This window comes from Anser cygnoides, chromosome Z, assembly GCF_040182565.1.
Source record: "Anser cygnoides isolate HZ-2024a breed goose chromosome Z, Taihu_goose_T2T_genome, whole genome shotgun sequence".
NCBI lineage: Eukaryota > Metazoa > Chordata > Aves > Anseriformes > Anatidae > Anser > Anser cygnoides.
In genome coordinates this window covers 63,873,946-63,899,018 of record NC_089912.1, presented here as the reverse complement: position 1 = coordinate 63,899,018, position 25,073 = coordinate 63,873,946, and the positions used below count along the sequence as shown (strand labels likewise).

The 25,073-nt window shown below is 56.3% G+C and overlaps 2 protein-coding genes across 5 annotated transcripts; both read left to right on the top strand.

The window, feature by feature from the left end:
* The first annotated feature begins 312 nt into the window (after positions 1–312).
* On the top strand, positions 313–14,538 carry PIGO (phosphatidylinositol glycan anchor biosynthesis class O). 3 transcript variants are annotated; one of them, XM_066988706.1, is made up of 11 exons: positions 313–447; positions 960–1,453; positions 2,824–2,967; positions 4,159–4,282; positions 5,293–5,452; positions 5,928–6,101; positions 7,032–8,604; positions 9,090–9,293; positions 9,604–9,806; positions 10,567–10,637; positions 11,216–14,538. In XM_066988706.1, exons 2-11 carry the CDS (start codon positions 961–963, stop codon positions 11,334–11,336), a joined length of 3,267 nt encoding a protein of 1,088 aa, XP_066844807.1. In that variant the 5' UTR covers positions 313–447; position 960; the 3' UTR covers positions 11,337–14,538. The 3 variants fall into 3 exon arrangements, 2 of the variants coding, with proteins under 2 accessions (XP_066844807.1, XP_066844808.1); XR_010827902.1 differs by lacking the exons at positions 10,567–10,637; positions 11,216–14,538 and having other exon boundaries at positions 9,090–9,503; positions 9,604–9,741; XM_066988707.1 differs by lacking the exons at positions 10,567–10,637; positions 11,216–14,538 and having other exon boundaries at positions 9,600–9,788.
* A 1,050-nt stretch (positions 14,539–15,588) lies between these two features.
* FANCG (FA complementation group G) lies at positions 15,589–24,710 on the top strand. Of its 2 annotated transcripts, XM_048053954.2 has the most exons (14): positions 15,589–15,747; positions 15,833–15,920; positions 17,034–17,165; positions 17,797–17,990; positions 18,905–19,058; positions 20,016–20,146; positions 20,615–20,761; positions 21,538–21,698; positions 21,944–22,010; positions 22,469–22,809; positions 22,954–23,009; positions 23,552–23,689; positions 24,068–24,200; positions 24,429–24,710. In XM_048053954.2, the coding sequence occupies exons 1-14, from the start codon at positions 15,661–15,663 to the stop codon at positions 24,544–24,546; spliced, it is 1,947 nt and encodes a 648-aa protein (XP_047909911.2). In that variant the 5' UTR covers positions 15,589–15,660; the 3' UTR covers positions 24,547–24,710. The 2 variants fall into 2 exon arrangements, with proteins under 2 accessions (XP_047909911.2, XP_047909912.2); XM_048053955.2 differs by lacking the exon at positions 17,034–17,165.
* Positions 24,711–25,073: the final 363 nt, after the last annotated feature.

Below are 25,073 nucleotides of genomic sequence, written 5' to 3'. Positions count from 1 at the left end.
CGCTGCCATCCTAAGGGGACGGGGACCGGGGTGCACTGGGTACTGGGGCAACGGGTGTCAGCGCGCAGCGAGGGCTCGCGGCCCTTTCGGAGGGGAAGGGGAGCAGCACAGGAGTGTGTCGGGGACCCGAGCCGTGCGGAGGACAAACCTCCCAGGAGCCCTGCGACCCCAAGGGACTGCTTCGGGACTGAGGCAGGGGTCGGGCGGCGGGGATTTTCCCCTAGCCCCGCCGGTGGCGCTGAATTTAACTAACGAAGGCCCCGCTCTGGCTGAGCTCGGGGGAGCGTCTCGGCTCCCTAAAAAAAAAAAAAAAAAAGGCTTTTTGGAGGACTCCGCTCTGGGGAACGGCTCCCGGCCGCCGGGGGCCGCTGTCGCCTCCGCCTCGCCTCGCCTCGCCGCCGCTGGGCGCTTCCGAGGGCGGCGGAGGCCGGGCCGCGGGGGCCGCAGGTGAGCGAGGCCGGGGGGCGCCGGGGGGGGGGGGGAAGGCTCCGGAGCGGTGAGGAGGGTGGGGAAGGGACCGGAGCGGTGGGGGAGGGACGTGGGGGGATTCTGGGGAGGGGTTGGGGGGTGGCGGGGTGGTTTGCAGGGGGAGTGGGGGCACGGGGAAGGGGCGCTGGGGGGCGAGAGGTGGCAGGGGGGCGGTGGGGGGAGCGGTGGTTGGTGGTAGGGGTTTGGGGGTGTCAGGGGGGTTTGGGGGTGTCAGGGGGGTTTGGGGGTGCGGAGAGGGTTTGGGGGAGCAGGGGAGGGGGCAGGGGGTAGGCAGCAGGCTGGGAGAGTCAGGGGGTGGCGGAGGGGAGGTGGGGTGCCGGGGGGTGGCTGCACAAGGGGCATTGCCCCAGGTTCGTGCAGGGGGAGGTTTGTAGGGGCAGTAGGGTGCAAGGGGTGGGTGCTGGCGGGGTGGCCGTCACCTGGCCCCGTCAGAGCCGTAGGGGTCTGAGTTTACCCGTTCTTCCCCGCAGGATGCAGCGGTGGCCGGTGCTGCTCTTCCTGGCCTGGGTCTGCTTTCTCTTTTTTGCTGGTATCGGGCTCTTCATGAGCGGTTTCCTGCTCACCCGGATCGAGCTCGCCAACAGCAGTTCCTGCTCAGACCCGCTCGTGCCACCGCCGTGGGACGAGCAGAGCCTCCCGCCAGGCTCCTGCTGGGTGCCCCGGCGCTTTCCCAAGGCCGTGCTGGTCATCATCGATGCCCTCCGTTTCGAGTTCGCCAGGTTTAACCCAGCCAAGGTCAGCCCGCTGCCCTACGAGAACAAGCTGAGTTTCCTGCACCACCTGGCCAGCTCCCAGCCCCGCCATGCCCGCCTCTACCGCTTCCGAGCTGATCCCCCCACCGCCACCATGCAGCGCATCAAGGGGCTCACCACCGGCTCGCTGCCCACGTTCATCGACGTGGGCAGCAACTTTGCCACCTACGCGATCCAGGAGGACAACCTGCTGGCACAGCTGGGGCAGAACGGTACGTGTGGTGTCCAGCCCGGAGGGGGAACATGGAAAACGATGGTCAGGACCTTTATTGCTCTCTCTCCTTGGCGAGGGAGCTGTTTACCACACCTCTACCCATCAGCTAATTTTTTCACCCTTGCCCAGATGTCAGTTGTCTCGGCCAGAGCCGTCACGCAGGCTGGATTTCTCTGCCATGAACTGAGAGTAGGAAACAAATGGGAACATGGCTGGGATTTGTACAAAGATGGTGAGAAAGCAGGTGAAGGTGGCTGTAGAGGCGGTGACTGTCACAAGGTCACCACCAGGAGTGGCTGTGAGAAGCCAAGGGCATTGCCAGAGGGTTGTGTTTGCAGTCGGGTGATAGGCCTGACAGGGGCAGAGCTGGGGCCAGGTATGTCGTGGGGTGTCACACAGGGTGCCTGCGGCTGTCACCGCGTTTTCTTTGTAGTTTGGTGCTGCCTGGGTGTGCTGTGAAGAGCTTGTTAGGGTGGGATGATGGAGTGGAGAGAGAGAACTGGGCCTGGTTAGCCTGGAAAAGAGAAGACTGAGGAGAGACCTCATCAATGTGTATAACTATCTGAGGGGAGGGCGTTGAGAGGATGGAGCCTGTCTCTTTTCAGTTGTGCCCAGCGACAGCATGAGGGGCAATGGGCACAAACTGAAGCACAGGAGGTTCCATTTGAATATGAGAGGGCATTTCTTTACTGTGAGGGTGACAGAGCACTTGAACAGGTTGCCCAGAGAGGTTGTGGAGTCTCCTTCTCTGGAGATATTCTAAAAAACGCGCCTGAATGCCATCCTGCGCAATGTGCTCTGGGTGATCCTGCTGGGCAGGGGGTTGGACTCGGTGATCTTCAGAGGTTCCTTCCAACCTCAGCCATTCTGTGATTGTGTCACCCAGAGATTTCCTTCTAGGGCTCAGTGCAGCACGGATGTTAGTCATGCCTGTGCCTGGGGTGAGGCAGCAGGGCTGGGCTGTCAGCTTCCCTGTGCATGAGAAAGGTGGGCACGTGCAGTAAATCATCAGAGGCCAAAAATGCCAGTAGACCCTGTGCAGGGTTATGGTTCCTGCTCCCATGCTGCAGAGGCTGTGTGAAAACGTCAAGGGGTGGCTGGTGGCAGACAGGACGGGGATGGGCAGAGTGAGGGCGATGGAAAGTTGCCGTGCTTTTGCCTCCTCTTTTCTGCATATGAAGTCCCATCACTCAAGTTTCAGGTCTGAGCCCAGAATTTTAATTTTAGGTCACTTTTGAGTGTGGGTTGGAGAGGAGCCAGTGCGCCAGAGCCTGACCTGGATCTGCCCGGGCTCTTTTCACTAACGTGGGTAATGGCGTGACTCAGGTGTGCTCCCTGCTCCCATTAATTCCTTTCTTTCTGCCTCAGGAAGAAGAGTGGTCTTCATGGGTGATGACACTTGGGAAGGACTCTTCCCAAAGAAGTTTTTCCGCTCGTATTTCTTCCCTTCTTTCAACGTGAAGGATCTTCACACTGTGGACAATGGGATCCTGCAGCATCTCTATCCAACTGGTAAGCATCTCTTCCCCCGGGGCTTGGCTAACCCTTTATCTTATGCAGGGGTCCTGCTGCAAGTTTGGGGTAGGACTGTGGAGTTTTATTCTATTCCAGAGTGGCGCTGGGCAGTCTCACCCATTATTGTCTACTACCTAGGGATTACAGTGCTCTTGATGGATTTCCACAGATAAACCAGCTTTCAGGGCCTGTAACTGCTTCTCTAAATACTTTTCCAGGAAAGAGCAGAGATTGGTAGGACTGGGTTACGGTTTAAAGCTATCCTAGAAGTACACTGGCAGGACGGAGCAGGAGGACCAGCTCTCTTCTCACATTAAATTTTGGTACATGGCTACCTGAGCAGTGCCCTAGGACATACCCAGTAGTGCAGCTATGCAGTGGGAGGCTGGGGCACAGCGCTGCGCTCAGCAGAATTTCAGTGTTGATATCCCAGTCTTGGGGAGAAGGTGAAGTGTGAGGCTGATCAGTGAATTTTGTGAGATTTCAGACTCCTCTCTGAGCACGTGGGACTAGGGGAAATATTCCTTGCTCTATGTGTGCATATATCTAGGTACATCAAAGTTGCAGCGTTCTTTTACGGGGAAGGTGGGGAATTTGCCCCGGCAGTGGGTGCTGCCTTGTAGGAGAGATGCAGTTTGTCACTGAGCTGCAAGCTTGTTGGTTTTCATGGGTGAAGACCCCAGAGCAGAGGAGAGGGGCTGGGGTGACTTTCTACCTAGGGACAGCAGTGGTGTGGCAGGCCCATGTCCCAGGTGGGACGCAGCAGGGCATGTTGATGAGTCTGACCTGAAATATCTCCAGGGAAGGACTGTATTTCTGCATTCTCCTTTTCCTGAGCCTCCCCTTGGTTTAGCTCAGTTTATGTCAGTTTGAGTTAAGGGTATTTCAGGGTGACTTGGGTGACATTGGGCCATTCCTCTCCTGAGGGGTGTTGAATGAAAAATAAGGATATTGGGGCACTTGCCAGGCGTTGGGCTCCCCACAGCATGGCATCAAGGTGCAGAGGTCAAGAGTGTGCCTCTGTTAAAACTTTAACCAATCTGCGTGAAAGATGGGAGTGAAGATGGCAGGAGGGGAAGAATCAGCAGTTTTCAGAGGTAGCCAGACAGCCCTGGCAAAGGGATCCGGGAGGAGAACACATTCCCAAATCCTCGGCTATTATTTGACAAGGCTTCTCTTTTTCTGCAGTGGACAGCGGTGAGTGGGACTTTCTGATTGCTCACTTCCTCGGCGTGGACCACTGCGGGCACAAACACGGACCTGACCATCCTGAAATGGCTAAGAAGCTCACCCAGATGAATGAGATGCTCAGGTGATTACTGCAGTGGTGGGGATTGCCAGCTGGCTCCTGCTTTCAGCCACTTTGGTGGGATCTTCCCAAGGCATTTATGGATGGAGAGGCCAAGAGGGAACATTTACTGTGCTTGTTACCACAGAAAATGTCTGTGATCGCCAGCAGCAGCTAAAACCCCAGCTGTGGGACAGTCTCAGTTGTGTAGACATACGTTTGTGAGGGAATGGCAAAGAACAAGGTTTGGTTTTGAAGCCGAGGTTGTCTTCAGATCTTGGAGCCTTGGTTCTCAACCAAACCATCAGGTGGTGGTGCACGTGGAGTACAGCTGAGCCTCAGTTCCTGCATCTCTAAAATAGAGATTGTCATACTGAAGCTTGGCTAATATTTGAAAAGCGTTTGGAGAACCCTGGCTAGGGAATGCTGCATTTACTGTGCAGGCTCGTGAGTTGTGCCTTTGCGTCAGAGGGCAGAATGGGATCCAGAAGTTCTGATCACACAGCGCAAAATGCTGTGGTTTTTGACTCAGGATTGATTTCATTTTTGCTGCTGGAAGGAGGGAGTAACCTGCTTTTCTGTGTGTGAGAATGCAGCATACACATCGTGTCATACTTCTTGCATCCTTCAGGGACAAATCCCCTCTTTCTTCCTTAGAAGTAGGAGATTGCTCACGCAATGTGGCAACAATAGACAAGTCCCAAATAGGATCAGCCTGAAATTTGTTCCTATTGGAACGTTCCTTCTGAATCGTACTTTTTCAGAGGTCCCTTAAGGCCTTAAGGAACCAGGCACTGTTCACAGGGGTTTTAGGCAACATTGGCCCACCCTGTCTCAGGGCTCTGAATTTTCAGTTCATTTTTGAAGCATCCATTACCCTCGTCCCTGGTTTAGTTGTTAGAGCTTTGTGTCAGCACTTAGTTTGGCTCAGATCCTTTTGTGGGCTTCACCTCTGTTGTGCAGGCAGGCTCTGTGGGGACATGTTGTCTCCCACCTGTGCTTCTAAAGGTTGACCTTCCTTATCGTGGTGCCAGGTCCTTGGTGGAACATCTGGGGAATGACACCCTTCTTCTGGTGGCTGGGGACCATGGCATGACAGAGACTGGAGACCACGGTGGTGACAGCGAGAAGGAAGTGAATGCAGCACTGTTTGTGTACAGCAAAACACCCCTGTTTGGCACTGACCCTCCTGAGGTGAGAAGCAGCTGATCCTTAGCTGCCACTGCCTGAGGTGGCATCCAGGGGGAAAACTGCATCGTGGGGTACAGAGGGTAATAGTACAGAGGGTTACAGCTCGATCAGGGTGGTTTGGATTGAGAGGGCTGGCGAGTCTGTCACCTTCCTGAGAAAGTGGAAATGTGGAGCCAGTGTTTGGGACCCAGTCACAGACCCTCAGAGGGATTCAGGCCCCTCCAGCTGTGAGGAGCATTTGAGTGAGGCCTGATGAGCTGTCAGATAGACAGAACCAGACCATAGGACCTGCAGGCGTCCTCCCTCATCTATTCTCAGCAGGGCTGAGCTTCCCATGCTTTAACCCCTCCTGTCTTCCACAGCCTCTTCTCTCGGCAGGGATGCCTTCCCCTCTCCCAGGGATGCATCCCCTCTCCCAGGTGAAGGTCCACGTTGCTGTGTCCTTGCCAGAAGTCTCATTCCTCCCCTGTCTCTCCAGGAGCCCGAGGCCGTTCCCCAGGTGAACCTGGTGCCCACTGTGGCCCTGCTACTGGGGGTGCCCATCCCCTACAGTAACATCGGGGAGGTGATGGCTGAGCTGTTCTCCGGGGACGGCGATGCTGCGTCTGCAGCCTTGCAGCAGCTCTCCGTCTACCACGTCAATGCCAAGCAGGTACAGGCACAGCTTTCTGAGCTGTTCTTCTCTTGCATGGTAACAGCAGGGAGAGACTTGCTGATAGCCCTGGGGTCGTAACGGGGGTTAGTTGTGCAGTCCCGGCTCCTGGACACGTGGGGAATTTGCTGCACACAGCTTCTTGTGTGGGAGCTGCTCTCAGCCTGCTGGAGAAGATGTGATTGCTGATGGGAAGGCAGAAGTGTTCTGTGTCTGCAGTGTGTTTGTAGAGGAGCAGGGTACTTTGTCATTTAAAGATGATAATGTAATTTACTGTCCATTAGTCACTGAGAATATTCATCATTGTCTGCGAGGAGTTAGCCTCATCCAGGACTGCCTATTTAAATATTTGCACTTAGTTGTCTGAGGAGGTTTCTGGCTTGATCACATTGGTTTTTAAGAAGCGTTGGCTTACCAGGGAGGTCGTGCAAGCCGGGGGGAGAGCTAGTGCGAACGTTTGCCATTTATGGGCAGGGGCAGGCTGATTCTGCCTGCACTCGGAGGCGACTGGAAGCCATGTGAATGTGTTTTTGGGATTGAGCTGATCTACACTGCTGAGCAGCTTGATGTTTACACAGGTGCCCTGCCCTGCTAATGCCCTCTTAATGCTTTTCTTAAAACTTTGGGATTACAGCTGGCCTTGTTCCTGTGGTCTTGAAGTAAGAGGCAGAAGGAGCTGTCCTTAGCCCGTGGTACAATGCATTAATGTACCTGTACTCAAAAAGAGAGAACAGTTTGTTCTGATCCACTACAAGCTATTTAATTTGATGTTTATCCTCAGGAGAAAAAAAAAAAAAAAGGAAGGTGAAAGTGTGAAAGTCGACATTGGGCTCAGAATAATTCCATTCTGAAGGGGTTGTGTGAGGAAGGTGATGGTGAATCCCTTTCCCAGTGCTGCTTTCTGACCCTGTGTGCTCTCTCCTGCTACAGGTGGATCGCTTCCTGCGCTCCTACTCGCTGGTGGCTCAGGACCTGCCAGCAGAGCAGCTCCAGCGCCTGCAGGAGCTCTTCTCCAGCGCCGTGGAGGAGCACACTCAGCTCTTGGCCCAGGTGCAGGGGGCGACGCTGACACCTCCAGAGATGGAGTCCAGGCTCAGAAGCCTTGTCAGTCGCTTCCAGCTCTATCTGCGGGAGGCACGGGCTGTGTGCACCCAGTCCTGGGCCCGCTTCCATCCCCTGCGTATGGTGGGGGGCTGTGCCCTCATTGCTGCTGCCTGCTTGCTCTGCTACGTGGCCTCAGAGCTGGCCTCAGTGTCAGACTCTTTCTATCGCAGCTGCCTCCTTTACCCACTGCTTTGGGGCCTGGTGGTGGCTGTTCTGCTTGGTCTCGCCTGCACGTTCACCCAGGAGGGGCCGGATCTCCTCCTGCTGTCGTCTTGTGCAGCCGCAGCTTCTCAGCTGGGCTTTTTCTGGCACTGGTGGGGCCGGCATCCCAAACGAGCCCGTTTGGTGGGCAGCCAGCCACCCTTGGCCAGCGTTGGCCCGAGGCAGAGGCTGCGAGCGTGGCTGGTACTGGCCTTCCCCATGGGCATTCTCCTTTTCCGCTGCGGAGCTATGTTTTCCGATAGCTTTGTGGTGGCTGAGGCCCGGGTGGCCCCATTCCTGCTGGCCTCACTGGTGACGTTGCTGGTGGGGAAGCTCCACTGGGACGGTCGCCTGACTGTGCCAGAAGGCCCCAAGCAGCAGCTCCTTGGCTTTTCCTCTTACCGGAAAGAGAGCTGGTACCTGCTGTGCCTCGTGGCCATGCTTCTGGTCTGCGTGCGCCTCTCCGGTTTCTTCCACCAGTGCCGTGAAGAAATCCCTCAGTGCCGGCCCTCTGTTTTCCTTGCGCCTCTTGCCAGCCTGAGAAACACACGGGCCAAGAACCTCTTCTACCTCCTGTGCGTGGCCTTGCTGGCCGGGATGGTGTATGCAGTGCGGAGCTGGCTGCGACACTACGGCAACCTGAACAGCTCGGACCCCCTCGTGCTCTTTGTGCGCTGGGGTTTCCCGCTGGTGGTCCTCTGCATTGCCTGCTACTGGGCCGTTGCCTCCAGCGCCGAGGACTCTCTCGGCAAGCTGCAGGAGCTGGTGCAGGTGGCAGTCGTCGCCTTTCCCTGGGCCGTCTACGGGTTGACGTCCGTGGGGTTGCTGCTCCTGCTGTGCCATCCCATGACGGTGTTTGCAAAGGACACGCGGGAGTCGGCAGGATCCATCGTCACTCCCTACCAGGGGGTTCCCAGCTCCGAAGTCGACTTCCTCCACGTCATACCTCAGATCTACAGGAGGATGCAGGAGTCTCAGAAGAATCGCCTGGAGCGGGGCAGCTGCAGGGCCACGGTCGCAGCGTATGGGCTGGGCAGCGTGTACTCGGCGGCCCTAGTCATAGCACTCACCCTGCTGGGCTTCCTCTTGATGCTCCTGCACAGCGAGCGGCTGAGTCTCGCCTTCCTGCTCCTCTTCCTGGAGGCCTTTGTGCTGCTGCACATCCACACGCGTGCCAGAAGCCTCGCAGGAGACACTGGTGAGTTGGGGCTCGGTGGAGTGTCCTTTGGATGTGCACCCTGAGCCTCAGCTGCAGCAGCCTTGTCCTAGTTCCAGTGGGAGAGGTGGGGCCCTGTCTCCACTCCTGGGGAATGGCAGTGCACTGATCCTCCTTGGAGGATCCTCCTGGTTTCTTTTAGACTGCTTAAATCCTGTATTAGAAGAGAAATGGGAGGCAATGTGGGAGAAGGAGGCAATCCTACCCCCATCCCTTCTCACTGGAGTGTGAACAGCCACCGAGCCCATTGGCACTGACAGAGTCCAGGAGCAGGGTGGGCAGCAGAGGGAATGCCTGGCCACTCACTGTGTCCTGTGCTAGCAGTCTGACTAGTTTCTGTGTCTCAGAAGAGTGTGTGGGAAGGGAACCTGGAAGAAAACCCAGTAGGCTTCTTTGGATTGTCTTGTTCCTTGATGCTGATCTCTCTTCCCCCCGTCCCCCCACCTCTCTTCTCCTCTCTCTCTCAGAGTCTTTTTCAGTGCCCTGGTTTGCAGTCATCTCCTGGCTCCTTGCTGCTTCCCAGTTCTTCTATTCCACGGGCCACCAGCCCATCTTCCCGGCCATCCACTGGAATGCAGCCTTCGTGGGCTTCCACCTCGACCACAGCACGAACCTCCTTCCTGCTGTCCTGGTGGGCGCCAACACGTTTGCCTCCCATATCCTCTTCGCAGGTAAATCAATTTCTTCCTGGGCCGTTGAGCCTGAGCAGGCATGGCTCACTGCTTTGCCTTGTCTGGAGGCCTGCAGGCTGAGCGCGAGGTGATGAAGGCTCCGGCACCAGCTGAACAGCAGCATCCTCACTGTCCCCTTCTGGGGCCACAGAGCTGCCCGTGGCCTGCAGCCTCCATGCAGTTGTGCCTGACCAGCAAGCTGGAGCTGGGGTATATGCGTCCTGCACGTCCAGGGCGTGACGGCAGAGCCTAGACTGCTCCTCATCTCCTGGGCTCCCGGTAACTTCATGTGCCTTTGTCCTTGAGGTAGTCGGCTGCCCTCTGCTCCTGCTTTGGCCCTTTGTGTGTGAGATGCCCAGCTCACAGAAGAAGAAACCCAAGAAGGAGCCCCAGGAGGAGCTGCAAGAGGTGGAGGAGCACATGATGGAGATGAGGCTGAGGGAGTCCCCGGAGAAGTTCTCTGCTGCTTTGCTGCAGCTGGGGCTGAAATACCTCTTTGTCCTCGGGGCACAGGTATGGGCTGAGGCGGGGTGGCTGTCCGAGAGGAAAACAGTGTGCTGTGAGAACCATGGGGCACCCTGACATGAGAAGGGGCTCAGCCAGGGCAGAGGCAGACCCAGGGGTGATACACCTGGTTGCAGGTGGAAGAGCAGATGCACAGTTCCTCTTCTTAACCATGCCATTTGCCTTTTGCTTTGGGAAGGGCTCCAACATGGAAGCAGAAGTGCGGATTAGGCTGCTTTTCATTTCCATCTGCCCAGAGTGGGAACATCTGTTCACAAACTGCAGGGTTGTAGTCCTGCTCCCCCTCATCCTGATCATGCATCTCTGTTTGCACCAGCTCTGGTTTTCATCTGTTTTCGTGTTGTGATGTAGGGAGCTCAGCATCAGAAATCTAATCCGAGGAAAGAAGTGAGTGGCTTTCTGGGGTTCAGCCTTTCAAATTGCCCTCCTGTGTGGTCAGACCAGGGACAGTGCAAGGGAAAGGGCAGGCCCTTGCAGCAGGACAGCAGGAATGTCCCTCTCACCTCCCTGGTGCTGTCCCAGACCAGCCCTTTCCTCAGAGGGCCTGTGTGCACCACAAGCTTTTTGTGTTTCCTGGCTTGAGGACACAAAGGAAGGGAATCCTTTGGGTTGCTTATTTCTGATGTGTGCCATACCAGCCCATCAGGTGCTGCCCATCAGGTCTAGTACCACCTTCAGATGTGAATGTACTGCCCAGGAGGTCTCTCCAGAGTCACTTGTAACTTGTTTTTCCTCGTCTCCCCCACAGCTTCTGGCCTGTGTTTGTGCAGCTATGATCCTCAGGAGGCACCTCATGGTCTGGAAAGTCTTTGCCCCAAAGTAAGTCCCAGGAGTTGCTCCGATGCTGGGTGAGGGCTCATATCTCTGACATCTTGGCTAGAGTTCACAGCCAGTAATGCTGGAAGTGACGATATGATTCATCTTTCATGACTTTTTACCTAGTAGGGGCTGTAGGAGTGTCCCTGACTATTTCTTGTTTCAAGTTCAGAAGGTGGATTCAAGCTAGAGCATTAAAGTTTCTCCTTATGTTGATTTCCAAGGACACTCAGAGCCCACCTGGAAGCTAAGAATATTCATGTCAGGGAGGCAAAGGCAGAGGTACCAGAGCACAAATGAGATGCAGACCTTTGGGATAGCAGGCATTTGGTGTGTCCTTGGCCTCATAGGATTTCCATATCCCACTTGGGTGTCTTCCTGAACAGCCTGTAAACCAGTCAGGAGCCAGAGGCATGCTTTACTTCGAGGTTGCAGGCAGCATGCACTGCTGGGGAGTGAGTGTAATTCAGGTTTTAGGATCTGTGATGCTAGCAGCTTCTCACTGTCAGGGAAAACTGTTCACTGTGAGTGAGCAGAGCATGCTGGCTGTGATATCCTTACCGTGTCTGTTGTGCCTGCAGGTTCCTCTTTGAGTCGCTGGGCTTCGTAGTGAGCAGCATCTGCCTGCTGCTGGGGATCTCCCTGGTGATGCGTGTGGACTGTGCCGTCAGCACCTGGTTCAGCCAGCTTCAGCTCAGGTAGCGGTGGAGATGTGGGGATCCTGACCTGCTCGTCGGCCGAGGCTGTGGTCACCTCCCTGCTTCCCTGGGGCCCGGAGGGATACACCAGCCGCCAGCAACGAGTGCCTGCCGACAGCAGTCGGGGATTATTGTCTCCAGCTCCCTGCCTAAGCGATGCACAAAAGGACCGGTGCCAGCTGTTCCCCGCTCGCCGCGATGCTCTGCGGGGAGCGTGTTTCTCAGCGGTTGAGGCTGGAGCTCTTGCTGGGAGCTTGTTAGCAGCAGGAGGAAGCAGAGAAGCAAGAGTCCTGAAGTGCTCCTCTGGGAAAACACCGACAGGAGGTCTTGCTGCTACTTTCCTGACAATTGTCCCCACTGTGCAGCTGGTAGGCTGCAGGGGCCAGCAAGGTGCCTGGAAACGTCACCTTACCTGAGCAGAGACATTGACTTACTGGAAGGGGATTGCTGAGGAGGGGAGGGAAGGGGAAGGGAGGAGAGGGAAGGCTACAACCCTGCCCTCTTGCTGGGTCCTGCAGCCACCGCTTCTCTCCATATGCTCAGTTTTCACGCTGGGATCAAAGTGCACATGATTACACATGCAGATGGTTCCTGGGGTCTCGGTGGCAGCTGCTCCACTGTCAAGCCAGTTTGTTGGTCTGTAGTGAGGCTCGTCCCGCCCTGTACTCCTATTTTCCTAGTCTTCCTCGACACTACTAAGGGCAGTGGGGAGCAGGCTTGGCTGTCTTGTACAGCCAGCAGCAGGCTTAGCTTGTTGGGAAGGTGGTAGCAGGGAGAACTGTGTCCACGACTGAGGCTCCACTGGTGATCTTGGCCTGGCAGTGTCCACACAGACTGGGCTGTAGCAGCCAGGGCTCCCCATCTCCTCCTGAGCACATGCCACAGGATGCCAGCAGTTTATTGGGAATGGTTGAGTTGCATCCGGATGTAGAGACAGAGCATTTGACTCACCTGTATATTGGGCCTTGTCAGGAGTAAGGGGGAATCTGGAGAAGCTGTCCTAACTGCAGGAGCAGCCTTGGTGCGTGCTGGGAACAGCTGCTTGAAAGCCCTGAGCGTGTGACAACTCCTCTGCAAGGTGGCCTAACCCGCTGGTGTGTGCATACATGCTGGGGGATGTTTATGTCACCTTGATGGGATCCCACGCACTGCAGAGGATGGCGCCTGTGATCCAATACTTGGTGCTTATCTTCCTCTTAACCTTGCTTTTCTGCATGGGGCTTTGTGCTGTGAGCGAGCTATCTCCTACCTGCTCTTGACTGCTTGCAATCAGGAGACGTATTTCTGTGTGGGCAGGGGTGGGAGATAGTGACCATGGTGCCTGGCTGCATTCCAGCTAAATTCCCCCTGCACTGCTGATCTGAGCTGGGATTTCTTACTGCCCTGAACCACTGTGTGGCGTTACTTGGTGCTATGAAACCTGTCGTCTCTTTCTCCTCTGGAAAGAGCTGGGGACTGCTTGCCTGGGTTTCAAGCTTTGATTTTTGTTATGGTCCCCGTTGGGTTTTTAACTCATGCATTGTAACTGCCCCTGCTTGAGTTCCTCGCTGCAGACTGCCTGTGTAACTCCCGGGCTCTTCTCCTCTGCCCTGGAGAGTCTTGGGGAAAGTGTCTTGCCGCTTCACTGATCATTTGAGTTCTTGCTAACAGCCCCAAGTGCCCAGCAGCTGTAGAAAATATCCCTTGAGGACAGGTTTAGTTATATTTTGCCTGAGCAGGGTGGTTGATGCTTGCTCATGTGTTAGGGTGCAATTCCAGAGAGGCTTATACTGCTCTGATTTTGGCTTCTGTAGCCTGGCCACCTCCTCACCTGCCTGTGCTCTTCCACCTCAGCCTTGCATCTCCCCTGCCCTGTGGGCCTGTCCTGCTTAATTTCACCTGACAAAACCAGGGACTGTGTTGTAGCTGGCACAACTGCCCTGGCTGGCTCACTGCAACCTGGTTGCATGCACAGTGGTGCTGGTACAAGTACAGGAGCAGCAGCATGCAGCTGGAAACTGTGGGGATAGGAAGGGGGCAACCCACAATTAGATGGGCTTAAGCAGTTTCATCCTTGAAATAGTTTTTTAGCTGTGTGCTGTGACTCCTTAGTGGCCAAAGGGTTCTCAGGTACCACAGGGGTCATGCTGAGGGTTGAGTGTGCATTTGTGTGGAGAGAAGGGAAGGGATGGAGGTAGCAGCTCCCCAGTGAATTTTCATTTAATGTGAGGTTAAGGTGTTGCTAACCCCCAAGGCTGGGGCCCCCATAGGTCTTCTCATAACCTCATAAACTGGTCAGGAGCTTGCTGCCCAAATGTCTGTGTGCTGGCAGAAGTCCTTATGGTCACTAAGGCTGTAACACTGGCCTGTGACACCCCTGCTGCTGCCACCCAAGCCCCTGGCATTTGTTCTCTCCAGCCTTTGGGACTAGGTCCTCTTTCAACAGCTGCCGTCATGCCGCCAAGCCTTTCTGTGCCTGTTGTTCATGGTCAGAGCGCTAAGCGTCCTCTCCTCAGTCCCCCATCTCCCAAAGATGTGGCCTCTGTGCGGTCCTGCCGGGGCTGGAGGCTCACAGCCCAGGGAGGCCGCGGCATGGCAGAGGGAACTGAGCTGCAGCTCCCTAAAAACACGCACATGTGTCTCACCAGAGACCTACCAGACGGTGTTGAGTCCACACTGCGGAATATAAGTTCTGACTTTTAAAGACAAAATTAGGGCTTTTTTAGCCGCTTCCCGTTTTAACAGATTTGAGCCTGTGACAAAAGCTGAAGCTCCGTCGGGGCGCTTCAGACAAATCATTCTGCCTATTCATGCCACAGTCTCCTCTCCAGAAATACCATAACCTCATTCCTCGCGTCCTATCAAAGAGGTCTAAGGATGCACTTTGGCTCACTTCGGCTGGGTTTGCTACTTGTGGTAGTGAAACTGCAAGTACATTGCTGTCACTGTGGCGATGCTGAGGGCAGAGGACTGGCCACTCGTGCTGGCTGTTCTGCCAAGGGAGACTGGCTACTACACCAAAGAATTTAGAGTCAAGAAAAGTTTTCCAAGGGCTGGAGATCCTCTTTCTTTCACTGACATGTTTAGTCTTTACAAGCCTTCCCCAATGGCCCTCAAGCTGATTGTTTGGCTGCTGTTCTTCTGAGTATGTTCAGGATGACAGAGTTAACGTTTGTCCAAGGCTTGATGACCTCGGAATGACAACATGCTGCTGGTGGTGGAACAGACGTGGCTGTGCTTGCTTATTTAAAACCCCAAAAAGTGTACGGTCAAAGGTACCTGCCAAAGTCCAAGCCAGGGAAACCTGGTGGGCTGGGGGAGAAGGCTCTGCCCTGTGTCCTCCCCTTCAGGTTTTCACCAGAGCTGGCTGGTTCTCCCCTGGAGCTGAAACACACTGATGGGAGCTGCGCAGTCCTGCCCCTTCCCTTCCTCCTGGCCACCACCTCCCCAGTTTGGAGCACTCTGTGTGGGATGTCCTGTGGGGGTGGATGTCCTTGGGGTAGGTGGAGAAGAGGGCAGCATTAGAGCAGGCCAGGACTCCATCACGGCACCTGGTCTCCTCTTGGTGGCACAACTTGGAGGCAAACCAATGCTGGCTGGATGCTCCTGAGCTCTGTTTTTTGGGGTGGAAGTGTACAAAGCTATGTGGGGCAGCCCTGGGAGCAGTTATTCCATGTTTTATTTCTGGTCTGCGTGTCCCTTGGCGAAGTGTGCCATCCTTATGGGAGAAGTTTTCACCCTACGCCCCTCGAAGCCACTCATTTTGCTCTGCGGTGTGCCCTGCTTGGCAGTGGCTCCCTGTCTGTCTGTGCAGGAGGGGAGCTCTGCCACCATACTTCCTCATCGCTCTTTGGTGGGCCAGACCCAACAGGCAGCGGGGGAAATTTTTGTGTCCAGCTTGTGCTGAGTGGAAAACCAGCGGCTGAAGCCCTCCACCACGGTGGGGAAAGCGGCTGTGGGGGGGCTCCCCATGCCCTCATGCTTGCAGCATGGGGGCTGTGCTTTGGGGACATCGTGGCTTGGGACGTCTCCCTTCCCTGCAGTCAGTTCCCGTGCCCCTTTCCCCACCTCATCCCCGTCTCTGTCCCTCAGCGCCCGGGGCTTTTGCGCCACAGAAGGCACCACAGCGCGTAGAGCCAGGAAGGCGAAGCTCGCCAGCTGCGAGTTTTGGACCTTCCCAGCCGCCATCCCCCCTTCTCCGCGAACTGCCATTCGTTGCCGTGGCAACGGCGGCTTCCCGCCTGCCCCGCCGACCAATGGGACCGCTCGGCGGGAGGGCGGCGGCCAATCAGAGGAGGGCGAGAAGGAGGACGCCATGATGTGGAGGCCGTGAGGCGGCGGCGGCGCCCATGAAGCGGCGGCGGGGGGCGGCCCCGGAGCCCGGCTGCCTCCGCGCCTGGGCGGCCGAGAGCGAGGCCCTGGCAGGGCGATGGCGGGTGCGGAGCCTCCCTCCCCGCTCCCCCGGGGCTGTTCCCGGGCCGGCTGCGGCGCGAGGGCAGCGGCTGAGTACGTCCCTTGCAGGCAGCGCGGTGCGCCGGGCCCCGAGGTGCTGAGGCGGCGGCGAGGCAGCAGCGAGGAGCCTTCGGGGAGCTGCTGCTGCGGATGAGGGGTGAGTGGAGGCCCGGCCCCCGGCTTCTTGTTGGCTGCGGGCACGAATTGTGTGGGGTGGAAGCGCCGGTCCTTAGGGCTGCAAAAGCACAGTCATTAAGGTTGGAAAAGGCCTCCAAGATCATCTGGTCCAGCCATCCCCCTACCACCAATGTCACCCGCTAAGCCCTGTCCCTAAGCACCACGTCCAACCTCTCCTTGAACACCCCCAGGGACGGTGACGCCACCACCTCCCAGGGCAACCCGTCCCAGTGCCTGACTGCTCTTTCTGAGAAGAAATGGCTCCTCATTTTCAACCAGAACCTCCCCTGGCGCTACTCGGGGCCATTCCCTCTGGTCCTATCGCTGTTTAGTTGTGAGAAGAGGCCAACCCCAGCTCCCCACATCTTCCTTTCAGGTTGCTGTAGAGAGCTATAAGCTCTGCCCTGAGCCTCCTCTTCTCCAGACTAATCACCCCCAGTGCCCTCAGTCACTCATAGGACTTGTGCTCCAGACTTCACCAGCTTCATAGCCCTCCTCTAGACATGCTCCAGGGCCTCGATGCCCTGGGTGACGCAGCTGAGCTTTGGGGTGCCTGGAAAAGGTGAGCAAGCCTTTCTCTGTGAAGCTGCAGGACTGGGCTGCTTGGCCCCACATTGCGCTGAGGAGCTGTGATTGGGCCAGGGAGGAATCCTGAGCAGAGAGAGAGATGCTCTAAGGAACAGTTACAGAGCATCGCAGGGGCTGGGTTGTCCTGTGGTGATGCCTGGGAAGGCACAGCACAGGAAACCTTTGCAAGGGGATAGATCTGTGTTGGAAGAGGGTAGGCTGCTGGTGTTCTCTTGGAAGTGCCGGAGGGTCTCTGGCCTGGAGGACTGCAACACTTGGCTAGCAGAGAAGTGGATGGCTGTATCAGTATCGGTACCTGGAGAGGGGGGTGACATCTGCTGTCAGTACAGGTAGTGCAGTCCCCAAGCTGTAAAATCTCATGACAATAACATCAACAAAAAAATCTTGACAGGAAACTTCTGTTGTCACAGAGCAGGATGATAATACATCAGCATGGATGGCTGTAGGGTTTCTTCAAGCCACATCCAAGCAACTCAATTTCTTGTCGGACTGGCTTTGATTACAGGGCTGCCAGCTGCCCTCCCAGCCTTGCCTTTGGAGCTCACCGTCGTGTACAACTCCCTGCTCTTTGTTATGGGGACATCCGACCGTGTTGTCGAAGGAGAAGCGGAAGGAATACGCCAGGGACTCCTCAGGGGTAAGGAGAACAATCTCTGTGCTTTGGTGATGTCCCGCAACTGGCCAGAGGAGGGGGAACTGTGAGCGAGGAAGGCTGTGTCTGCCAGGAGTGGAGGAGATAGGGCTGCTTGTCGCCATGGGTGATGCACAGCTGCGTGGCCGTCAGCCTGCTGCGGAAGGGCAGAAAGCTTTAAGGGAAATGAGAGTTTTCAAGGCATAAGGTGCCAAGTCTCTAGCAAAGTTGTAGTGTCAGTAGAAAATAAGTGGCTTTGTTAATTATGCTCTGCTGGGTTCAAAGAAAACTTGCTGAAAAAGGCTGCAAGTGGGAGAGGGATCTGCAGTGTTGGCACATGCTTGCTCCTGGGCAAATGTCCTCAGGAGGACTTAACAAAACACAGGTGTCTCCTGTGTGTGCAGTCATTAACTCCACTGTCCGAGAGCTTGGTTCCTGTGCTGCTTCTGTAGCCTGGGCAAACCTGTAACCCCCTCCCATCTCTTATTGCGAGGAGTCTTTGCTTGCTTCATCCTTTCTCTCCCTCTTGGGACAACGTCTGCTACAGGGTGCTGACCTGTTGCCTTATGGCTGTTTTGTTTCTTGTTGTTTTTCTGTGTTTGGCTTGCTTTTGATTTTCGGCTTCTCTCTCTTCCAGTTCTGGAGGCTTGTGGAAGCTCCGGGCAGGACCTCAGCACAGAGGAGCTGTGGCAGAAGGTGCTGCAGGAGGTAACCGATGAGGAACTGCGGGCCCCCTTGCACCGACTGGCGGCCCTGCAGGCAGCGTGGTGGCTGGCCACCAGCCGCCTGCGGAGCGTCACCGGCCTCTTCCAGCTCCTGAGCAGCGCTGAGGTAACTGTGCGTGTGTGGGTGCTGTTCCAGCGTATCACCCCTGCAGCTCTGCAGTGTGCATTAGTCATCTTCTCTTAGCCTCGGGGGATCCTTAAGCTGGCTGCCCCCCGTTATCCTGCTGGTGCTTTGCGCCTGTGGGTGAGCATGAGCCAGCTCCCTGTGCCTCAGAGGGATGGTGCCCGACTTGTTTCCTGCTTCCAGCAGCCCTGTTTAGCCTGGTGGATGAGAAGCGCTTGTATTTAGCCCTCTTGCTGTCATTGTGAGTTTCCACCTAATCACAGCGTGTGCCCTACCTATATCTGTGCAGACCCAAATAAATACCTGTCAGTTTGCTAAAGAACGCGGAGCTGACATAAATATTGTGTTTGTCATAAATCTCACTCTGCAAAATGTTTCCATAGTGTTTGGAGATCTGAGCGCTTCCCAGTCAGCGTGAGTAATCCTCTGCCGGGCATCCACACAGCCCCACTGCGTTTGTGGGTCCTGGAATAGCTCCCACGTGCTGCGGCCCTAGGCCTTGGGGTGCCGAGCTGGGTGGCTGGGGCAGGCTGGAAGGGGGCTGCAGGTGGACGTGCAGCCTCTGCAGGGAGCAAACTGTGGATGGTGGGACAGAGAGGAACCTTTTCTGCTGGTTGGGGCGGGGGCAGGTTATGTGAGGGGTCCCTGTCTTTTCTAATGCACTCAGGCAGCACCTAGATCTGCCTTGCTGGACGTCCCTCAAGCTGCACCTCGCTCTGAGGTGGTGGGGTGCTGACTGGGGTCAGGAGTCACACTGAGGAGGTGGTAGGGCCTTGCTCCCCAGCACAGAGAGCACTGTGAAGGGTTTGGTGGGAGTTCTGTTCCCCTGTGCCCTGGGATCGTTATCTCCCACTCCCCCTCAGCGCTCCCTGCTCTCTCTCTCTGTGTGCTCACAGGACTCAGGCAGAGCTCCCTGCAGCAGAGGGGAGAACAAGCTCCTCGCTCTCCTCAAGGCATGGAGAGTGCCGGCCAAGGGGGTCTCCACGTCCCTTGTACAGAGTGCTGAGAACTTGAAGGAGACCCTGTGCACTGCAGCAGCCTTCCTGCAAGGTTTGTGGGGACATTCCCGTCCCTGCCACTCCTTCCCCTGGTCTCTTGTCCTAGGGCCCCTTCTCCCTGCTGTTGTCCCCGTTGGTTTTCCCAAGCTAACCAGCCCTTGGGCGTTTCAGGGCTCTTCTGTAGGAAAAGGGCCTGGGCTGAGCCTTCGGGTCTCAGTTTTGCCATTTGGTGTCCAAAGAGCTGCTCTGCTTTTTTTTCCCAGCTAAGTCTCTGTGCTGTCACTGGGTGTTCTCTGCACGTCTGTGGCTTTATGTTGGTATCCGGGCCCTGCAGTGATCTTGTAGAAAGCGGAAGCCTGGCAGAAGGCTTCTGAGGATTGTCCTATTTTGTCTGTCTCCTGGTGCCTGCCTGTTTGCAAACACATTGTTCCTGCTGGATTACAGTGCTGTGGGAGCCACGCAAAGCTGTTGTGCAGCCCTGTAGCCCGGTATTGCAGCAAGTGATTGATCTCATCTGACTGCTGTGTTCTGTCCTGGCGGAGCTTTTTGCTCACTCGCTGTCCTGCCAACAGCTGCAGGGCCGCCAGCGCTGCCTTGCTGTGTTCGGTGTGACACAGGGCCTTCGTGCACGTAGGGAGAGGAGGAGGTGCTGCCCACAGAGCTCTCAAAAGTCTCTAGGGAGGTGGTAGTGCTTCCAGCAGGGAGGTGACAGATCTGAAGGTGTCATAGGCAGGCATCTTGGTATCTGGGCTTGGAAACTGCTATTATTTCTACTGGATGCTTCCACAGAGCGTGTTGTTTTTCTGTCACACAAAAGATCCCTGTCGCAGCAGGAGGGAAAGGGCACATTGGGGTGCAGTGTGGCCTGAGCCATGGGCCTGGTCCCTTTGTGGGGGGCTGTGGGATCCCCACAGAAGGGGTAAAGGTGAGGGGGATCTACACGTGCTTGTTCAGGGGCAAGGCTGGGTGGGAAGGGGAGCTGCAAAGCTGAGGTGTCGGTCTGTCCTAGGGCTACAGGAGCTGGAGGCCGGGAACCTCCCTGCTGCCCTCTCCCTTCTCCAGAAGGCTGCAGGAGGATTCTGCTCCAAGAGGGTCCTGGCCCAGATCTACACCTGCCTCGGCTGCTGCGCTCAGCAAATGGTAATGGCCAAACCTGTGCCCTGCTGGCAGGAGAGGGGAAACAGCAGAGAGCTGCGCGGGGAGGCTCAGGCTGTCTGCACTGCCTCGGTGTGGTTCTAGGCTGCTGCAAGAAGACGAGGTGTGGAGCAGAAGTTACCCTCGTGGCCCCATTCTCCTTGGGCAGCTGCGAAACCCAGGCAGGGTTTTTGTCTGAGCATAAAGGACTGATGTAAAGAGAGAAGCTCAAAAGTCAGTTCCAGGGAGGGAGGGAGGCTAAAGTGCTGCTGCCTAGTGATACGACTGTGCTGCTTTGTAGCAGTGGGGTGAGTTCTGCGTGGCAGCCTGGCAGTGCAGAGGGGCTGGGAGTCACTGGGATATCCTGTACGAGCCTGCTGCCCTCGCTTAGGGGGATCGCTGGAGTAGCAGAGCGGAATGGTGAAGGTGTCAGCAAGATGTCCCTGAAACTTGCATCTCTTCCCATCTACCTAGGGCAAGCCTCAGACAGCCCTTCAGCACCTGAAGCGGGCCCTCCAGGTGGATTTCCAATGCCTTCCTGCCCTGTCCCACGTGGCAGCAGTGTACCAGGAGCTGGGGGAGACAGATGCGGAGCTGCAGGCCCTGGGTCTGCTCTACGAGGTTTGTCTGCTTCCCGTTCTGCTGCTGCAGGCTAGTTTATCACCCAGCAGAGCCTGCACAGAGCTTCAAGTAGGTTTCTGCCTTCTAGGGGGCTGGTTTGCTCTGCTGTTTTTTCAGCAGTGGGCCCGAAGGAGCCCACTTGGTCAGGAATCCCTGCTTGGCACCTGGCTGTTGGATGTAGCAAGACCTCTGGGTCCCAGTTCATGTTCTCAGCGGCCTGGGAGTAGAGGCTGTGCTCTAGTGTCAGAGAGCATCAGTCTTTTAATAAAGGAGCTAGTAAAGAGGCCTTCACAAGGCAGATTGTGACTGTGAGGGAGTGTTCATTAGCCCTAGCAGCCTTGCTCTGTCTGGGAGGAGCAGGTCACAGCAGGAAACACTGAGTTGGCTCTTCAGACGTTTGAAATGCGTAACAGACAAACACAGCTGCAGAGAGCGAGCTCTCATTACCGATGGCCCAATATCTGGTCTAACCAGGTCTGTGGCTGTGATGGGAGGTGCTGTTCCAGGCAGCTCAGAGTACCTTTAGCCCAAAATCTGAGGCGCAGCATCCTCTGGGTGGTCTTGCACATCTCCTGATGCTGTGTCTTTGTGATTCTGATTTGCTCTTCCTTTTTACTGGAAATGGCTGTGCTGTAGTGAGTAAGAGCAGTGTGGTTGTGCTTATGGGGCCCTTCTGCTTGTCTGGGTGCATCTGCAGATGCCAAAAACAAGTGATTGCAGCTGCTTAGGACTTGAGCGGGGTTGTGCTAACCATATTTTCTGTTCCTGTTTCACAGGCTTTGGAAAAAAACCCTCCGTCAGCTGCTTCCTTTAGTCCATATTTTCTAATCCGAACAGAGCTGCTCGTCCACACGCCAATCCTCACTTCTCTCCTTCGCCGTCGCCAGCCCTCTGAAGTGAAGTACCTGCTGGCACAGCGGTGTCTTCAGGAGGGGAGGTAACAGCTGCCTCTGGACTGCTTGCAACACGCTGCTTGTTTGGGATCTGCGGTCTTTCTCTGTGCTTCTGGAAATGGCCCAGTTCAGTGCTGCTGTTATAGGCCTGCTGAAGTCGTGGGGCTTGTAACCAGAGCGAGTACAGTGCGGGGAGCGCCTGCAGGCTGGTGATTCAGGTTCAGCCTGGCTGTTGGCACTTCTTGGGCTCACCCTGCTCCTTCCACCACGTGTCCTGTCCCTGTTGCAGGGTGGCTGATGCGGTGGAACATTACCTGGATTTTCTGGCCGTGCTTCAGGAGGGGCTGCAGCAACAGGCAGGTATCTTGGTGAAGAGTTCCCTTGGGAACTTGGTAGATGAGGTTCAGATCCCCATCCTAAGGCCTGGGCCTGGACTTCGTACTCAGACTCCAGGCTTCAGTGTCTAGTTTGAGATGTGAAGGAGATGAGCAGGGGGTGTGCACCTGTGGCATGTCTGCCTTTGGATTCACACCAGTGACCACTTGCCACTGCTGTCTGGAGAAACAGCTTCCCTTTAAACCGTGGGGAGCAGCTGTTGGCCTGGTTTTGGATGGCCTTCCCCTTAGGAGCAGGGATTTGCCTTCTTGGATGTTGCTGCTTCACAGCTTCTGCCTCCCCCACAGGCTCCAATATCTGTGGGAGTGGGTCTGAGCTTTGCTGGGCAGCAGCTCCGGGTTCCCAGTAAGCGCAGGGTCTTTCTGCTCGGTAGGATGCTCTGCAGCTCTGTCTGAGCGCTGCCATCTTTTCTCCCCAGGTTCCCCTGGATGGTGGCTCAGCTCTGCCCAGGATCCCTGAGGCGTTCCTGGAAGCAGCATCCGCCTTGGAGCAGGACGGGAGGCACCGGGATGCCATAACGTTGTGCGAGGAGGTCATCAGCAGGACAACTGACCTGATCCCACGGGCGTTGTTACTAGTTGAGGAGGGGCTGGAGCAGCCAGAGAGCCCCTCACCAGGCATGGGGCTGGCCGGGGGACTCCTGTCCCAGAAGAGGGAGAGTCTGCACTGCCTCACATGGAGAGCAGCTGCCTACCTGCACCAGGGCTGGGCGTGGGTCAAGCTGGGCGAGAACAAGGAGGCCATAACGCAGTTCAGCAGGTGATGAAGTCCCCCTGGAACCCAGCAGGCAGCAATGGCTGGCGTGGGCAGAGCGCGGATTGGTGTGGGGGCTGATGTGACAGCTTGCAGCTGAATTCCCAGCCCGGGCATGGCACTGAAGTTCATCTGTCCTCCCACCTGCAGGTGCCTCAGCGAGCTCTTGCGGTTCCCCCTTTGTGGGCCTGGTGCCGAACCGACAGGTGAGGCTGTCCGCAGCTGTGTGCTTGGCAGTGGTGGGTAAAGGAGCGGGGCTGCGGTCCCACTGCCACCTCTGGCAGGAGGCACTTGGCCCTGTGTGGTGAGCTCCACGCCACGCTGGGCCTCTGAAGGGACGGGCTGGCTGGGTTGGGGTAGGGTTTGCCCTCAGCTCTGCCTCCTTCCCTGTTAGGTGACATTGTTTGTCACCTGGAAAGCTTCTCGATATGGGATTCAAGGGGATAGATTCGCACCAGTTTTTGCGAATAAGCAGCCAAAGGCCAGGCTGCTGCCTGCCGAGGTTGCTGTTGAGCTGTAGGCATGTAATGTACTGAGCTCTCACTGCTTTTTGCTCGTTCCCTCTGCTGCCTCCTTGCCTCTCCCAGCCTGGCAGCCTGAAGCCGAGCTCTGCCATGGGATATTCTTGGAGCTAGCAGACAAACAGGCCCAAGTAGACATGTGGCCTGTTTTACCACTACCCTGGGACGTGGGGGCAGTGTCTGGAGGGTGCTGTCTGCAGGTGTGTGCATTCTTCTTTCCGTGACAGGGAATCTCCTGGCAGAAGTGGAGGTTCTCCAGAAGATCAGGTTGCTTTCCCTCATTGGGCGAGGTACGCAGTTCCTGGAGCTGGGGAAGCACAAGGAGGCCTTGCTGGATTTCCAGTACGGCTTGCAGGTCTCGCCAGGTGAGAGGCTTTTTTTGGGGAGGCATAGCATGTGCTGCTTGCAGGGGTGACCCATGGGCACCCGGACCAGCCCCTTCTGCTCAGTGCTCCAGCGGTGCTGAAAAACCGTAGGGATGTGAGCTTCAGCGGCGTCTGCCACGTCTGCTGCTCCCAGCCCTGACCGAGGTTCCCTCCCGGAGCCTCGCACTGGGGCTGCAGACCTGCTTGCAGAGAGAACCCCAGCCCAAGCAGAGGAGTGGCAGGCTGTACTGCAGGGCTGACATCATCTGCCTTGGCTTCTGTCCTGGCTGCCAGCCCAGGGGCTGATTAGAGCCTGTGATGCATCTGGGAAAGTCCTCCCCCATTACACCACCTCTCCTCCTCTGACGTGTCTTGCAGGTGACCCAGCTGCTGCCTCTTATCTGGTGCAAGCCCTGTGGAAGCTGAACCGAAAGCAGGAGGCTGCTGCTCACTGGCAGAAGCACTTGGAGAGGCCCACGGGGGAAGATGGGCAGCAGGAAGGGCAGGGAAGGTGCGTTGTGGGGCATTTGGGATGTCAAACAGCTGCAGATGAGAGCTCCAGCAGTGCAGCCTGTGCTTTAAACTGGGGGCGGTTTATCTCAGTGCACCTGCTGGCCTTCAGCTGCAGCTTGAATGTGTCAGGGGAGCTCCCCCCTTGTCTTCCTCAGGAGGGGTGAATTTCCTAGTAGGAACAGGGGAATACCACAGACCTTGTTGCTGCAACACCCTTCTTTTTCAGGCCCTTCCCCTTGTACCTGGTTTCATGTGTGAAGCAGGCAGCCTTCCCGCAGAGGGAATCTCTTGCTAGAAGCATACAGGATTACCTCAGGACCATGAGCCAGGATCCCTTTAGCTAACCCAGCCAGTGTCCTCATCACATGCCCTGGAGCCTCCCTGCACCAGGATGACATTGGGACTCTTTCAGGACTCAAAACTGCTCTTGGGTGAAGCTGGATTTCCCAAAAGACAGAAACAGAACAGATTCCCTTTTCTAATAAAAGCCTCAGATCTATTCAATTTATGTAAGTCTTTTTTTTTTCCTGTGCCCTCTCCTCTGGCAATTCAGAGTGAACATTTGCAATGAAGATCATGGGCTTGCTGCTGCCGTGGGCTATGCCCCGGGAGATCGGGGTGGAGATACCCTTGTTCCTTTGAAGCTGGCATCAGCTCATCACCATCACTCCCCGCTCCAGGGACATTTTGGGCTCGGGAAGGTTCCCTACCCGTGCTGTCCCAGCGTTGGGTGAGCCTTGTCTTCCACAAGCCTAAAGAAAGGGTTGAAAACAACTCTTCAGTGTCCAACACGACGAGGCCCTGACTGTATCACCTCGCTAACTAGGTCGGTGCTGATGAGGCAAGAATTTGGCCTTGACCCAAATAGGCC